At 42.9% G+C, this 18,700-nt stretch overlaps 1 protein-coding gene across 1 annotated transcript in view; it reads right to left on the reverse strand.

Annotated features, from left to right (window-relative positions):
* pxylp1 (2-phosphoxylose phosphatase 1) overlaps positions 1 to 18,460 on the reverse strand; it is a gene marked incomplete at its 5' end in the record, with an annotated part of 31,066 nt that extends 12,606 nt beyond the window's left edge. Inside the window, 3 exon segments of the mRNA XM_080732346.1 lie at positions 1,195 to 1,389; positions 18,342 to 18,442; positions 18,444 to 18,460. Coding sequence (XP_080588472.1) covers positions 1,195 to 1,389; positions 18,342 to 18,442; positions 18,444 to 18,460 — 313 coding nt within the window.
* Between the last annotated feature and the right edge of the window lie 240 nt (positions 18,461 to 18,700).

Below are 18,700 nucleotides of genomic sequence, written 5' to 3' on the forward strand. Positions count from 1 at the left end.
TGAGAGTCAAAACATATAATCATGTACATGATGAGGGGCACAGTGAAGGGCGTTACAGATGGTGCCTAACTTTGTTCAGAGGTGAAGAGGAGGTGGTGTGATGGTGAGGCTGTGGATCAAGGGTTTCCATGGCTTATGCTTGTTGAGTGTTATTATAATGCAGTTGTTATTGTTACTATTGGATAGCCTAGTTCCAGACCCTGAATCGCTAGCCACACCCCTTTACATTTTTTGTTTTGGCGATTCAGGTCTAGCATTGCTCTCATTGAAGAGTGCCTGCCTCGGTTGAAAATCCGATCGGCGAATCAGCGTCGTGAATCAGCGTCTTGTGATCAGCGTGGGTGGGGGTTTCCCAGAACTCATGTGTGTTTCCAAGTACACCAGCGCCGCCGCCGTACCGTACCGCGCATCGCGTCGCGATAAAATGTGGTAAATTGCGATCGTATCGATCTCGCTATGAAACACCAGTAGCAGGCATGTTATGTTGTGTTTGATTACTAGTTCGTAGTGCTCCTATTCTGACTGTTTCTTTGGTTAGCAAGTAGCACTAGCAAGCAACAGGCTAGCCACTAGCCAGCCACACTGAACCAATCGCTGAAGACTGCCTTTTTTTTTTGCAACGCCCATCCCTGCAATCGCCTTCGGTGGAACTGAGTTCAGACTGAATAATGGAGTGAAACAAAATGTCAATTCAGGCTGAGTGTCAGGCTAACTATTGGACACTTTGAAACACTTTCTCTCAACCGATGACTGCTTGACTTGTCCAGTTCTGCCCTCCTTAGTGCTCGTTCTCAACAGATACTGGTATCACACGCAATACCACACATCTCCTGCAACATATTAATGAGCATGCCATCCTGACACTTTATGAGTCACTAAAGTTATTTAAGAATAGATTGTGAATATTCAACAAAAATAAAAGAAGCAATTACAAAAAATTACATGTTGATAACCACTGGAAAAGATGCACTCCGTCGTTCCCGACATTCATAATCAGGCCTGATGCAAGAATTTTGACACGTTGGCAAAATCAGTCTCAAATGCGTCTGGATTTGTGTATTATGGTTAGGGTTACAACATTTATTTATTTTACAAATGGTATTCATAAAATCGCTGCCTAAAATGTTGATAGCCTCACAAGTACAGTGTGTGTTTGTGCGCCTGCATCCACGTGTGTCCATGCAGTAGACTCACCCTCCCAGGAATGCTCGGTGCGGTTGGGGGTGTTACAGTAGCCGTAGGCCTCAGAGACAGGGTCAGGCTCTGGGGGCTCGGTGTGGGGGACGGGGATCACCCTCTTCCTGCTCTTCCCCTGGCCCACGCCACCAAGCCCGGTCTGGGCCTGAAGCGCTCGCTCCTCCCCCATGGGAGTGGTGGGGATCAGGTTCACTGGAGGCAGAGGAGATGGAGAGACTTCGTTATCAGAATGTCATGAGCAAAGTCATATTGTATGACAGGGGTCTTCAGCGGGGGGTCCGGGACCCCTAGGGGGTCCTCAGGGTTGCTACAAGGGGGGGCGCCAAATCCTTGTGTGATAGGATCATTTTTTTAAATAAACAACTTGAACCTTCGCATTCCTATACTCTGAGGAGAACTTTAGCCAAAAATAGACAATCTACAAGCTCTCAACGCCTCGCGCTGCGGGACGTTGAGAGCTTGTAGATCGACTGTTTTTGCCAAATAGGTTTGGTGTAGAGGTAAAAAAGAGCAGACCAAGTACAGAGTGAAAGGTCAAGTTTACTAAGTATCGATGATTTAAGATTTTAAGTGGTCAAGTGTCAAACAAGTCTATGAATCTATATATGAAATCGATGTGAATCTCCAGCACACATTTATACAATATGTAGAGGGGGTCCCTGCTTCATCTCTCTCTCAGCGAAGGGGTCCTTGGCCTGAAAACGTTGAAGAACCCTGTTGTATGAGGTTTGTTCATGAAAATGACAGCGTTTAGTCTGTAAGAATAGAAGACACTGTACAATGAAACTGAGTGAGAGTCATACCCTTGCATGAACTCCACACACACACACACACACACACACACAGTTAATCACCATACCAACAACTCTCTCCTCATCACCATGCACTGTTGCCTTGGACACCAGAGACATGTGACCATGCAGAGAAATGGTCTAATGAGAGGAAGAGGTGTCAGAACTATTAGGCCCATTCACAAACACACAGGACTCTGGGAAAAAATGCGACACGCACACGCGCCCGCACACACGCGCCCGCACACACACACACACACACACACACACACACACACACACACACACACACACACACACACACACACACACACACACACACACACACACACACACACACACACACACACACACACACACACACACACACACACACACACACACACACACAAACCTGGCCACTCTGAAAGCAGGCAGTGGGCTGGGTAAATATCACATCCCTTTGCAATGAGAAAGGGAGAAAACACTGTGAAGAATGGTCTTTCATTTCTATGACAACCTTTCAGACATTTACAAACCTCTCTGAACAAATCCACATATACACAGTTCAATGCAATGCTCTCTCTCTTTAGCAAAACTGTTACAGACTTTTACTATTTATAGATAGATATGTATGTACTAGTATACTATATACCATACATGGGCAACTGGCGGCCCGGGGGCCACACATGCGGCCCCCACCTTCACTTAATGCGGCCCACAGGTTAATACCGGAATACTAATATATTATTGATTTCAGCTGTTACAATTCCAAACATAACCTGCTTTAATTCCTTCAGACTATCTTAGTAGCTTAATGACTAGCATAGTAGTATTAAAATGTATTTTATTTTATGTCCAATGTATTTGTATTTAGGTTCATAAAGTTAACATCAGTATATAACTAAATAGGTTTGAAATTAAATCTACATTTTAGATTTCAGGATTCCAATTCAAATATAAAAAAATTATTCAGGATTAAAATTCAAAAGAATCAAAAATAGCCGATCTGCGATGCGTTTTGAGCTTGTAGATCTGCTATTTTTGATTCTTTTGTATAAGATACACTCTAAAAACTGCTGGGTCAAAAACAACTCAACTTGGGTCATTTTTGATCCAACTCACGGGTCAAATAGGGACCAATGCCAGGTTTGGTTATTTTAACTCAAGAAATCTGGTTATGAATATTGACCCATAAATTGGGTCAAATAAATAACCAAATTATTTGTTTAAAATGACCCAAGATTGTAGTCAATATGACCCAAGTTTTGGGGTTGAGTGGGCTAAATGAATACAACCTACATATGCATGGTCTTTAGAATGACAATGTCAATATTATCTGTCATTTACATAACATCAGAAATGTTTCAGGGTTTCTTCTCAGATGATTTGTTCGAAGATTGGTAATATCAACATAAAAGTGCATACAATATATTATGCAACAATGTTGATAATACTATAGTCAGAATAGTTTAGAGAAGATACACAAAAATAATCTCAGAATTACTATGAGTTCTTCTCTTTCAGACAAGCTGTTGGGGAGGGAGCTCAACCCTAAGCTAGCAGCCAAGCACTTACGGTTAGGGTTTAGGCTCAAATATTGACAAATCAAATTCAGACATATGACAGACAGCTTGCCGAGACAGACACATGGATATGACATATTTAGCATTTTTAGCTCCCAACAGCTTAGAAAATGTCTCTGGAAACCTAGAAAAATGCTTTTCCCAGCATGCTTTGCAAACAGGTTTATGGTGCCTGTCCCCTGATTGGCCCAAAGCTAGACAACTGACCCAAGTATAGGGGTTACCACTAACCCCAAAAACGGGTCACCCCCAGATAAATATTACCTAACTCGAACAACCCTGGAATTGGGTCAAAATAATATCCCAATAACTCAAGGAAGGGTTGTGGCTCTGAGAAATGACCCAGAAATGTGACCTAACACAAATGACCCATGATTTGGGTCAAGAAATGACCCATGAGTTTTTAGTGTGTACTAGAATGACAAAGTAGGACGTATAAGCAATGTGGCCCTCTGGAGTGAAGGTGGAAATATAGTGGCCCTCGACATCATGAAAGATGCCCACCCCTGCTATATACAGTATAGTCATACAATACAAGAGGGTATTTCCGACAAAGCAATCTGATTGGTTGAAAAGCTAACTACGGTACGCGTGGTGAGCATTATGAAACGGGTCTCATCAAATTAAGAAATCAGCTGTGTTGGTCGCAAAAAAAGCTGCTGGCTCACCATCATTGTTTTCGAAGGCGATGCGTTGTAAGCGGCTACGCTAGCAGTTTCATGTGAAGTTCAGGGACATAGTAACTAAATGTGGTATTAAAAATGACACAGTTCTAGTATAGAATATCTTAATTACATTAAATGAAGTTGACATGTTTTTTAAGGGTACCCGTTGTATAATTACAAAATTACACTTGAGGGTGTGTGTTATCGTGAGGTGAGGACCTTGTAATTGATTTCCTTTGATTACATTAACACATTTAGACCTGGGGCCAATTCTAAAAACGCCTTCTAAAACCTAACTTAAGGACTCTGAAGATGTTCAAATTCCTATTCAAAAGATGTTAAATTAATTACGTTGCTATATTTATAGGAAACACTAATGAGACACAGAGGTGGTACCCGGTTTGAAAGGTATAACGTATAGGTGGCAACAGGTCTAAATGGGTTCATTCTCAAACCCATAACCTTAAGCGTAATGACGCTGTGTGTGGTTGCAGACGACACAGAGTACAAATTAAACTTACCCTAAAACTAAGCCCCAACTCTAAGGAGGTCTTGCGACTTGTCCTCATTTTCTACTGTTCCAAGTACGAAAGCTCACACACATTAAGACAGAGTGCCAGTGACACAAACTGACACACTGAACCTGAAGCCAAACACGCATGCACAGTTGGCACACACACACACACACACACACACACACACACACACACACACACACACACACACACACACACACACACACACACACACACACACACACACACACACACACACACACACACACACACACACACAGTTTCCATCCCCCCTGAGTCCAGCTGAGCTCATAAAGTCCACAGTGTTGTTTGGAAGGCAGTGGTTTCTGACAGGGGCTGGCAGGGTGCAGACTGTTCCACCACACAGCTCTTAATCATTCTTCATGTAGTCTCTATAATGATCACCTTAATAATACTCAAATTAGACGACAACGCCTTTCAAAAATGATACTGTTACAGTTAGGTGCATACCCTGCTGGGCGACAAAAGCTTGAACCCTAGCATCCCTGTTCTGGGGGGAACATTCGCCGGAAATAGCCGATCCACAAGCTCATAATGCGTCGTCAGGGGTGGACTGGGCATCTGGCATACGGTGCATACTGTATGCCAGGTGGGCAGACTATAAAAAAAAAATATATATATATATATATATATATATACTGTATATCTTTGCAGTTACGGTAATCTTTGGGCTGGGCGGCCACTAAGTGGAGAGGGCCAATCCTTCAGTAGCACCGTCCCACAGAGCAGAGAGACATCACATGATTGGCCCACTAGCTTGTCTATCATCTGTATACCGGCCTAGCAGCCCAATCACAGGCTACTGTGGTCCAGGAGTCCCACCCAAACATATAACATCTGATACAAGCCCACAACGTGTCACTGCCTTGACGCATTGTGGGCTTGTACAGTAGATGTTCTATGTTTGGTTTGCGGCAGTTGTGGTGGGCCGGTCTGGGCCAAGATGCCAGGGCCAAATTTGAAGCGGTGTGAGCTTGTAGATCGGTTATTTTCAGCAAAGAGATTTGGTGTAGAGGAGGGAAAAATACAGAGCCGACCCCAGTCAACTTCGCCGCCTGGCACTTTCTTCTTGACTATTTAACCTACTGGCAATAGGTGCTAGCTATACAAACCAAGTTATACCCAAAGTCAACATCAACAATTACAATATTAGAATATGTATAGGCCAAGCATTGATGTTTAATGAGTCTGGTCAAATTATTCAGCAATGTTTTTATTTGGGGCAGCTCTATGTTCCTACGCCAGAATCAACATGACACTAGTTTCTGAAGCGTGACATCAACTTGACAGTGGAAAAAAGGACTGCAACAGATAATACATTTAATCAATTATTTAAAATAAATCTGACATTTATTTATTTATAATCCTTTTCCTGGTGAAAGTTACAAGAGTGTATAATGGTGAGCTCATCATATAAACATAATAATCATTGTTTAGTTAACATCCTTGACTGTCTTCCATCATATGCTCAAGGGCTTGTACATGTCTTTAAATAGCATAAATGGACCATTAATTCCAATCAATTAATTGGACTAATCAGTAAAGCAGTTGATTCACATTGAAGACAGTATGCTTGACAGTTTGTTTAATTCAAAAAGTAATAGCTAAGAGAGTTGCAGCACTAGTGGTTAGATTGCAACAATAACGTTCAGAAACCACAAGGACATAAGCTTTACATAACACTCAACCACTGATTAAACAAAGGCAAACTAAAGCATCACTGAATTCAACGAAGATAAACCACACAGCCTGTAGGCGTTCCTGCGTGTGTTTTTTTGTACACAAAGTGGCAGCCTTCCTGGAGCGGTCTTGGGTTTCACCATACAGTATAGGTGCGGGTATAGACTCACCGGTGACGAGGAAGAGGAGAAGGCGAGCGGAGACGAGGGAGAACATTCTGATGAGTGCTCAGTCGCTCGAGACCCTGCCACACACTGGAGCCCATTCACTGCCACAACCTGTCCCCTTGCTAACCAGCACACTCGCACACACACACGCCTGCGCAGATGGTCCACCAGGCCAACTCAGTCATGGTCGCCGACACAAAGAGGCTTTTGTAACAGTGTTGCCCTAACACTAGCGAGAGTGTGCGCAGTAATCGCACGCGCGCGCGCCGCGCGCACACACACACACTACATCAATACCAATTCATAAATCCACACGACACGACACAGGATGATTGGAGTAATGTGCCAGCACAGACACGTTACTTCAGTGTAGGCTTCGCTTCAGATCATCCTAGATTAAGTTTGGCTTGTGGGCGGTATACATGTTTGCTATGTTAATGGGTGCAAGATGTACCAAAATATAACATTGTTTGTCTTGGGTCCTCTCGTGTTCGTAATGTTAACAGTTATAAATATGTCCCAAAACGTGTCATTTTTTGTCTTTGGTGACATCACAGACTTAACATGGAGGGATGTCATGGTCATGACATTTGAATTGACGATTAACAGATTCATTGTTTTTGGCATTGGAAATTGGGTAACCCTAAGCCGAACATAAGAATAAGAATTACATTTGTGTTTGCTTTTTAGGCTTTGTGAACAAATGTTGCACATGGCAGATATGACAAATACCCTTTGACACTAAATAACATGTCACTTCCCTCAAGGATAAGATACGCTCACTGCGAGTTGAATGCATTCTGCATCTAACCAAACCCTCAAAATCTTAACCTTAACCATCACATACTTGATATTTGATACAACCCTAGTTCTAACCCTAACCATTTTGTATATAATTTAAAATTGCATAGACCTAGCATCTGCCTAAATAACATAACTAGCATCTGGTCTAGAATATAGCCTACTATACCTACTCCTTCAGAGTCCAGAACTACAATTACGTACAGTACACACCCACACAGAGCTAAATATAGTCAAACCACTCAAAACGCCTCTTCAACCTCTTCAGAAAACCACAGATCCTAGACCTGACTCCTCTTCAGCTGCCAATACCAACACAATCACTGAGAGTATGTGACAGGCACAGCTCAACTGCAGTAGCTTACCTAAGGCCATGAGGAACGATGGTGATGACACCAACATTTATTGCAGGCACAATATCACAGTATCTATGGGGTAAACACGTAGATGCAGTGTGTGATTTGGCTCAGAATTTAACAGGTGGGCTTCATCCAACTTGGCGCTACAATGCTGTGTACCGTCTGTACCATGGGAGAAAGAGGCATCTGGCAAAGTACATCCTAACAGGCTGTGGGTGTGAGGAAGAGATGGGTACAAAACCAAATGCAGCTCACCATCTGTCAGCTACACAACCTTAGCAGCAAAAGTCACTATTTCCATACTTCTTAATGAATTCCTGTTGGCAAGAATGCTTGAACAAATTTAAGTGGTTCCTACGCTAGTAATTTACACGTGCGAGTGCACACACACACACACACACACACACACACACACACACACACACACACACACACACACACACACACACACACACACACACACACACACACACACACACACACACGTATGGGCACCCATAACATACACCCACACTTCTCCCTGTGCTACTTATGTAAAACATGGTGATATTTCCTATGGACAATTATGTGGCTTGACAAACACACAGCTAATGGACAAAAAGAGAGGAGACGGAGTCAAATCCTTCTCAACACACACATTTAAGTACTACTGTTGGCAGCATAACAAGGCAAATAGCAGCTATAGCTAGATAAAGCTATGCTGCTGTTACTGAGAGCGAGACAGTAAAACCACAGCCACTGGCCATGCAGAAAGCTTTTATAAGACTTGGAAGGATTACATTATGCATCAGAAAATGTCCACCTTTAAAATAGTTTCTTAGTTTTTCTTTTTCACTTTTCCTGGGTGAGTCAATGGCTCTTTCATTCTTGGTCAGAGCTATCTACTCACCAACAATGAGGGTACTGAACTAAGAAATTATTTTGTATGGTGGAATTATAGGGTACTAGGCCCAGGTGAGTAATTACAGACAGCAGAGGCTAAATTAAGTCATATCATAATATTAGGTTTTGCACTGCCACATCAACAAGTTGAGTTTTTTCAAAAGAGACTGCTACGGTGCACCCATAGACAGAACTGCTAAATGTAAGGTGCACTGGTGCAACCAATGAAAATGTTTAGTTGCATTGACAAGGCATACAGTTACATAAAACCTGTGTTTGCTTGTGATGAGCTAACCAGTCAAGACACCATGGATTTGTGGATTTTGTGGATTAAATCATTGAATTTACCATCTATAAATAAACAAACACTAAAGCATATCTAACACCCAAGGAAGCAGAGAACAATCGCAATAATGTCCCCAATGGTGTGGGGACTTTCAGGACCTATGACCCCCTATGACCAATGACCCCCCCTCCGGCACCTAGCAGTATTTAGGCCACGTATTTAAAGAACTCCATTTAAGTTATGTGAAGTCCACAAGACGGTCACATATTTCGGCAGGTCACCAATTTCACCGTAACACTGCCATTCTGGAGGACAGATGACCGAGGAAGCGAGGAGGCAGAAATGTGAGTATTGGAATTTGGCTTAGGGTCTTAGACCCCATCCTCTTATATAATTCAGCCTCTTCACTGACTACCCCCTGCAGTGTGTCTGGCTGACTCATAACTCACCTGCTCAGAACAAGGGCACAGGGGCAGACTGCGTCCACCTCTTTCTCTCTGCCACATCTTTTGTTCAATCCTAGTTCTCTCACCAATTTCAACCCTGTATGTTCCCATTATTCACTCTGCCCATTTTCCTTTGTCCTTCCCTCTCCCATGCCTCCACGACAGCCCCTCCTTACTGCAACTCACCAACCAACCTTAAGTCTTACTAGAGGTTCGCGGCGCTATGCGCCGCTCACATCTACGCCCCCTCGCCTCGTTGTTAACGTGAAAAGCTCATATGGCTAAAAAAAAAGTATTTTGAAAAAAAAAAAAGTATTTTGAAAAAAAAAAGGTTTTTGGAAAAAAAAAGTTTTTTGAAAAAAAAAAGTTTTTTGAAAAAAAAAAGTTTTTTGAAAAAAAAAAAGTTTTTTGAAAAAAAAAAAAGTTTTTTTGGGGGGGAACTATTGTGGCGGAACTATTGTGCCGCAGCACGTTTCCGGTCGGACATATTTGACGGCCGGACGCACTGGAGAGAAGTGACTGTTATGCCTCTGCTATTTCTCTGCACTCACTGTGGAGGCAGCAGCAGCAGCAGCACGCACATGCAAACACAGTGGTGTCAAATTTCACTCCACTTACTGCGGGGGCTTTGCTTCCAATTCCATAGCCCAGGCTGGTACCATGGCGACGGCTAGCGAATGAGCGGACGGCATAGAGTTGTGGGCGGTTTTATTCCGTTCTCCCTACGTACGTTCTCCCTACATCTGATCTACCTATGAGTTGAAGTGGATGTAAAGTGGGCGTGAATGGGCTTGGAAGTGGGATGCGGCTCTTAGAGGAATGTATATATAAGATAAGATAAGATACAGCATTCTCCTCAAACCTCAGTCACTTACCCCTGCATCGTTATCATCTCAAAATAGTGTCTTGGTTACATATATATTCTTGGGATTACAATCGTATTGGTTCTCTTCTCACTCAACACAACTTTCCAGTTTCTCCTTTCCTGGCTCTCATTATCATTTCTCTTCATGTTTGCTGTGATCCTCCACATGTCAGTCATATGGGGATTATGCCAATACAGTCGAGTCCACAACTTCCGCAGTTTAACTTTGAGGCTCTGCTGGAAGTGAGAGAGTAACATTCACTGCATCATGGGGCGCCTGCTGGCCTACCGGTCCAGGCGCATACCACATAGGCTCTGATGCCTGACAGTGTGTCGTGGGTTCGAGTCCCGATCCCGACAACCTTTTCTGCGTGTCACTCCCCATCTCTCTGCCCATTTCCTGTCAGTCTACTGTCCTATCAATAAAGGCATAAAAGCCAGAACAACTCTTTAAAAAAATCACTGCATCATACATCACAGTCTGTCAGTCTTGCATGATAGTGGTCAAACAGTGTCAACAAAGTATTATCTATTTCCTTTTTTTTAAACTGAGATGACAGGAAGACATTTGGATAGAGGGATAATTGAAGAGAAGGGGTAAAGATGAAGGGAGAGGTGGAGAATAGGATGAGGGAAGAGAGCACGGCAGACGTTTTAAAAGGTGGAAAGAGCTTATCTATTAAACATGAACTGTCCCACATGCAACTGCCCGTGGGTTTACTGGATAATGGCTCAAGATCTCTGTATTTGTGGGTGTGGGAGGGAGGGAGAGAATGTGGTAAAAATAAATACGACAGCAGTACTGCTCAAATAATGAGCGTGCCAGTTGATAGTGTAGTGCAGTGGTTTTCAAACTTTTCGTGCCCAAGGCACACCAATGGGCAAGTCAGAATCTCAAGGCAATAGCTCGGAATAGTATTCAGAGCAAAAATAGTCGCATTGCACTGCGTTGTGAGCTTGTAGATCTGTTTGTGTGGGAAGAAATTAAATAAAATGTTCTCTTATGATGACATCCCCAAAATAAAAACGCCAGTTTGAATGTGGTTACATGAATGTGGAGTATATAATGGGAAATGAGTGTCCACAAAGTACTGATATAGTAAATAAATACATAACATTATGTATAGATCTACATGTTGCAATAATAATATGTGGTTGACACCAAATCCCAAGGCACACCTGGACACACCATTGGGAACCACTGGTGTACTGATGCTCTACGTGAGGGCTTTCTCTTGTGCTGAATCTGCTTTGGAACTTGGTCGATAACGAATAAAAATCAAACCTCGGTTCGAAGTGGAGCGGTGAATCTGAGCAGCTATACCGTGTGTGTGTGTGTGTGTGTGTGTGTCTAGTCTGCACAATAGTGCCATAGAAGCTGTGTGTGTGTGTGCCTGCACAACAGCGCCCCTCCTTTAACTTGTGTGTTGTGTGTGGCCACTCAAGGTATTGCCAGGCTACAGACATAGCCAGCCACCCACCCACCCACAGACATACCTGTCTATTGGGAGCACTTTCACCGCTCCAAAAACAACACAACAGGGCAGAGGAGGGCCCATGCACTCTTCCTTTCAATCAGTTTGCATTCCTTTAGATTGGGAAACAGTTAAGAGATCTACAGTGTACATACACACTTTGCTTGTTAAGACACAAACCCATTTCAATTAGCGGGAGAGTGGATTTTATTCATTACAACAACTGCTTTCATTGCCTCTCAATGTTGCCGAAGAGGAAGATTAGAAGGCGCAGGGGCTGATAGTGAAATAGCTAATGTTATAGGCCCCAGTGGTAAACCCATGATTTTTTATCTGCAGTATCACCTGGATAAACAGGGAAGAAATGAGACGAATTCAGTGCAATTACAGTAGTTGTTATAGGCTTCTCCTGGCAGTCTTTATTCAAACAGAGTTGCAGGTACATTGATACCCATTCATTCTCCATTTTGTTTTGCCTTTTAAGGGCTTTTCAATTTATGTATCAAAATTGTTCTCCTTCTCAGATTAAGCGGGGAGGGAAGCAAGTCACAGGACGGATTTGAGAGAACTGTGGGTCAATAACTACAAGAACTTGAACCGTGCTGTGAAACGTATTTCACAGGTTCTGGGTTTGTTTCCATATGCTATGGCTTGGATTCAGATACTTTTTCAGAACCTAATTTGGGCTCTGCTCTGGAGGTAGTAAGGCTGAGTTCTGGGAATTCAGATCCCACAACTTTCAAAATAATTTAAAAATTGCCAAAATAGCAGATCTACAAGCTTTTTGTGACTTTCATCTCCCTTCAAGAATGATTTGGATTATAATAGAAATGTTATTTTCCCCTTAAATGAAAAGAGCCAAAAGGCGCAAGCACACTATGGTGAATGAGAAACCACTTGCTTTCTCTCTATTTCATACACCAGCCCTATCTTGCTTGGCATTTACGGTAACACACACACACACACACACACACACACACACACACACACACACACACAGTGTGAAGAGTGAACCTAACATCCTTGGATTACATGATGAATCTGTGTGAAAAGTGTTGGAAGACATCTGAAACACTTGCAAGCAATGTCATCCGAAATGTCATCTCCATCGGGTTGAATATCCGGTGTGTGTGCGTGTGCGTGTGTGTGTGTGTGTGTGTGTGTGTGTGTGTGTGTGTGTGTGTGTGTGCGTGTGTGTGCATATACTGTAAATGTCGTTTATGCAAGTCTAATCCTATACGCCTGTCCTGGGCAGCTTTATGCTTGCCAGAAACACATCCACAGCAGTGACTTTTCAGGAAATCAGAGCAAAATAAATAGCTTCATCTTCCATCTTTCAGCCAAATACAAATTTCATCAAATTTCCACTACGGCCTGCTTCCTCATCTGATGCTTGTCTCTCCCCTAATAATGCCTTTGAGGCTTGAGATCTGCATGCAGTGCCAGGGAGGCTGGCTCCACATATCGAGCGGTCCAGTTTCCTTGCATTCAAAGTGGCTAGCAGGGACACAGTGTCTAGACAATTCCTGCAGGAGATGCTGGGTAATGACTTAATGGAAAAGGCCACATCCAGTTCTATACAAAGGAGGCCACCATTGTGTAGAACTAAAGTACCTACTCCACAGCAGGCTGGTCTTGTGTCCCACAACCTCCCTAGTGGAATTGTTTTAGAGCATCCTGGGATATTTACAGGACATCTATGGGGAATTGGGCTTTGTTTGGGTGTGAATGGAACTCTCAGAGAGGAAAAGGGTCAGAGGATATGCATGGTCATATGCTGTAAACAGCAACATGCATACAGGAAGACTGACGGTGACAAACAACTGTTGCATTCTTTTTTTTTTATGAAATAAAACATCTGGATAATTGGTCCTAACCCAGGGGTCTTCAACGTTTTCAGGCCAAGGACCCCTTAGCTGAGAGAGAGATGAAGCAGGGACCCCCAGATTCCATATAGTTTCATTGTTTGACAGCACAATCATCAGTGTATTTTAGATTCATGTCAATTTGTGTTATCCGATATGTAACCACTTAAACCGTCAATACTTAATAAACTTGACCTTTCACTCTGTACTTAGTGTGCTCTTTTTTTTCCCCTATACAGCAAACCTCTTTGCCAAAAATAGCCGATCTACAAGTTCTCAACGCCTCGCAACGCGAGGCGTTGTGAGCTTGTAGATCTGCTATTTTTGGCCAAAGTTCTCAGAATATGGACGCTAGGGCTCAAGTGGTCATTAATATAACAAGAATTGACACACAGTCAATATAAAATCTGTGGATTGGTGTGTTGACGTTAGTGTAAAAAAAAGTTTGAAAAAAAAAAAATCGAAAAAAAAAAAAAGTTTAGGTCCAAAAATGTGTTAAAAAATCGACCTGATGGTGGCGCTATATGGGACAGATCCATGTCGATGAGATAAGTGTAGACATACTGTGTAGCGATTTGTGTGATTTTAGGGCAAAAACTGTAGGAGCAGTATTCAAAAATGTGTTTTAAAAAATTTGGCGGGGGTCCCTGGAGCTGCGGGGGTCCCTGGAAGGGTGGAGGTTGTGGATTGGCAGACAAGGATTGTGTGTGGAAAATTTCACATGGATAGGGGCAAAAAAGTGTGATGTGACGTGACAGACAGACTGACGGACAGACAGGCGGTGGAGGTTTTCATAGTAACTGCGACCTAACGGTCGCAATTATAATCATTAGTATTGTTTATTTTAATTATTATTATTAAGGAACTCTAGAAATCTCAGTTGGAACTGTTACCCCAGTGACCCGATGCTGGATAAGCGGTTGAAGATGGATGGATGGATGGATGGATTATTTTAGAGTAAGCTACTTTATTTACCATTATTGTGTACTCCGCCACATGGGGAGCAATCTTCAATTCAATCTTCAATTCAAAGAAGCTTTATTGGCATGAGAACACAAACGTTTACACAGTGGTGGAAAAAGTACCTACATTTTTATAATTAAGTAAAAGTATCAATTCTGCAATGTAGAATCACTCTGTTACAAGTAAAAGTCCAGAATTAAAAATGTACTTGAGTAAAAGTACAAAAGTATTGGTATCCAAATGTACTTAAAGTACCAAAAGTAAAAGTACAAAATGTTTGAAAATAGCAGATCTACAAGCTCACAACGCGTCGCACCGCAATGCGTTGTGAGCTTGTAGATCGGCTATTTTCAAAAAGCCTTGGTATAACATAGGGCTAAAGTGGTTTATGTATGTTTTAAACTTTAGTTAAAGTTAGATAAAGTACTATGTTCTATCCGTCTGTCTTTCTTTTCAAATCTTTTTTATTATTAAGGTACAATGTCACAATGAGGCAGGTACACACATAGTGATGGCACCCCAAATCACATTCCAATCACAATAATCATTGGTACAAAATAACACAAGATCTGAGGCGATCACGGTACGTACACATTCAGTTGTAAGGAAGAGAAACCCTGCCCTTAAGAGATAATAAAAGAAAACATTTTTTCCCTCCATATACCCAATTTAGTGTCAAGCCAATTCCCCCATCCCCATACTCTACGTTAAGACCTATCCCTGCTAATCCCCACAGTAGTCATTGGGAGGGTAAAGACAACAACGGGTCTCCTCCGATACCCGATCCGTCATGCCACCATCTTCTTTTCACCTGACATTAAGGAGCTTCACCAGGGGGGCGTAACGCATGTGGAGGTACACGCTATCCTCCCCGGTTCCACCCCTCTCTGAACAGGCGCCCTGACCACTGTGGGAACCGTTAATGCAGAGACAAAATCTGTTCCTCCTCCCCAATCGACTTCCCTCCCACGAACACAGCCAATTGTGCTCGTTGGAGCGCCCGGCCAAGCCGAATGCACCATGAAGGTAGTGCTCCATGGTGGTGGACAGGAAGTTTAACCTGCCCACCCAGACGCCCCAATACTGGACTGCCACCGGGTCCCAAAAGGCAGCCCCCAGACATCAGAAATATAAAAAAACAAAACAAAAACATAATAGGTTATATAATCCCAGAGGGAAGGTGCTATGTGGCGACATATTTATCTAAAAGGTAAAAAAAGAAAAAAAAAACTAATGTCCATGAGTCAGTTGTAAAATAAAGTAAGGCCTGCCAGTCGAGAGAGGCTGCTGTTACAACCAAAAAAGAAAAAGTAACAAAAATAGTAGTGATACCACCTCCCAGCCGGCAGAGGCAGCGTAGAACCATTAATTGTCGAGCGCATAGGTCGAGCGTGGTTCAGAGTTCAGAGTTCACAGTTTGGTCCATCCTGTCAGAGGCACACAATGGCGGCCACCGACCAAAAACAAACAACCAACTCAGGCTATCAGCATATTAGAGCCACATCGTAAGAAGATGAAGTATAAAAACAACGAAAACATGTCGAGAAGTCTCGACTACAATCATGTCATCATAAAGTGCAAAGCATTCGATCGCTCTCTAACACTTAACTAAACCGCCGTAACGTAATCGTCATGTACGGAGAGAAAGAAACAGCGCATATTAGCATACCACAGGCGCAATAGAATTCGCCGTAAACAAAATACCCAATGGACCAATCCCCAATCACATACACACCCATTGTAACTGTTACAATGGGTGTGTATGTGATTGGGGATTGGTCCATTGAGTAAACAAGTGGTTCGCATTAACCGTTGGAACGGACATGTCTACATACGCTGTTTGATCATATAATATCAGTCAAAAAAGGGTTGCGTATTTTCGTCAGAAAAGGAAATAGGAAAATTAAAGAAAGAAAAAAACCCTGTTAGCATGTACTAGCTAGTTAGCCAACCCCACACACTATCGACCATTCCCGTCTGTCTTTCAATGTTATATGAGATACTTAAAGTCTGGTTCCTGTGGAAATAAGCCTCGGCTTTCTAGGATCTCTAGTTGACCTTGTACCAGTGATTTGTACTGTCATGAAACTGTACTTTTTTCTATTGCAAACTTCTAATAAATGCTTCAATCAATCAATCAGTTATTGCTTTGTAGATTAGCATTATTGGGCTAAATGTAAAGACGCTACGCTGCGCCAACCGTGAATTCAACACAATCTGCTGTTGAGCAGTTTAACCAATTTGCTACGTACGTCTACACAAACGGTCAGATTACAAAGATAAATTGCTTAGTGAAGGCTCACGGATGTCACCATAGGGTACGCTCCAGCAGAATGTCCCGTAATGATCGTATTATTTAAAGAGGAGCATTTTAATCCGATCGGTCGTCGTTTCCTTAAAAAGGTATTAATGTATCTAAGTGCAGTACACCTCGCAACCGATGGGGTCGCATGGCTGAAAAACAACAGAAAATGACGTCTGATCGGATTAAAATGCTGTTTATTAAACAATACGAAAGATACAGGTAATTCTGCTTGAGCGTACCATACTGTGACATCTGTGAGACTTCAGTAAGCACTTTATCTTTGAAATATGAACGTTTTTGTAGACGTACGTAGCAAATAGGTTTAACTGCTCAACACGAGGTTGAAGTGAATTTATTACACACCGTGACTCGTGCGTTAGCCTGCAGCTAGCGCTAGCTAGCGTTAGCCTGCAGCTAGCGCTAGCTAACGTTAGCGTTAGCCGTTAGCCACACATCCAGAATAGTCTAAGTCAATTTTCCAACGGCGAGTGAACGATTGCATTCCGAGTTGGGTCGCCGTTTTTTTCCATGAGTAATTGTGTATAACATGCCTGCGTTAGCCTGCAGCTAGCGCTAGCTAGCGTTAGCCTGCAGCTAGCGCTAGCTAACGTTAGCCGTTAGCCACACATCCAGAATAGTCTAATATATGTCAATTTTCCAACGGCGAGTGAACGATTGCATTCCGTGTCCTTCATGGATTTTTTTCCCCCTGGCTGTCAATGTTTTTATTGTTCAAAAAGAAAACGTTCTGAACGTTAAAACTAGATAGTTTTACGATCATAACAATGTGACAAACGGAACGGATCCTTTTTTTCCAAACTCGAGAAGAAGAACAGCGCAAGGCCGCTCCCAGAGCCCTAGAATGGAGAGTTGCGTGTCCGCGGTGACACCACTCTCTGATTATACTGCTCTGGCCGCTCCCAATCATGAAACTAGCTCGGTTACCATGTGACATGGGGACAGCCAATAGGCAAATAGGTCGCCTAGGTGACCTAGGTCCCCTGAATGTCTCAGCACAATCGCACGTCTTTAATAAAATCTGTTTCACAGATTTAAAAATCACACCCGTGTGAACTGAGCGGTGGTTTTACCCCCCCCCCCCCCGCTCCCCCCCTGTGTGTGTGTGTGTGTGTGTGTGCGTGTGTGTGTGTGTGTGCCTGGCCTGGCCTGAAAACAGCGCCCCTCCCTTAACATGTGTGGTCAGAAAAGGTACTACACAGGCTTGAGGCTACATACAGACCCACCCACATACAAACAAACTAACTAACAAACTAACATACCTACACACACGGCCACGCTATGGAGACGGTGTGACCACCGCTCAAAAAAGGAGAAATGTTTTTCTATCACGCAAAGATTTGGAGGCCCCCCTGTAGTAACTCTCAGGACCCCCTAGGGGTCCCGGACCCCCTGTTGAAGACCCTTGTCCTAACCTGAAGAGGACTGCTTGATAATAATAATGACCAACTTACAGAACTGGAGACTGAGGCTGACGATGGCCAGCACCGCCCCCACCACCACCAGAACGATGAACCGGTTCCGAGCCAGCATCCTGTCACGTGATAGGTCCACGTCCCTGTCCGTCAGCCATCCACACCATGCCTCATTCCCGCAGTCTGGAGACGTGCATGAAAAGAATAGATTAAATAATGACATGACAAACAGTACAATCATTATAGACATTACTATTGAAATTCATATCTGCAGCTCTGTGTGTAAACTCACTATTGTTAATAGGAATAACACAATCCTGACACCGATGATCACAGGTTGATAACGCAGCTTACCTGCTCCGCTAGTAAGAATAAGAATAAAACTGAGTCACATTAAT

This window comes from Nannobrachium achirus (genome assembly GCF_963921795.1).
Source record: "Nannobrachium achirus genome assembly, chromosome: 8".
In the NCBI taxonomy this organism is placed as follows: domain Eukaryota; kingdom Metazoa; phylum Chordata; class Actinopteri; order Myctophiformes; family Myctophidae; genus Nannobrachium; species Nannobrachium achirus.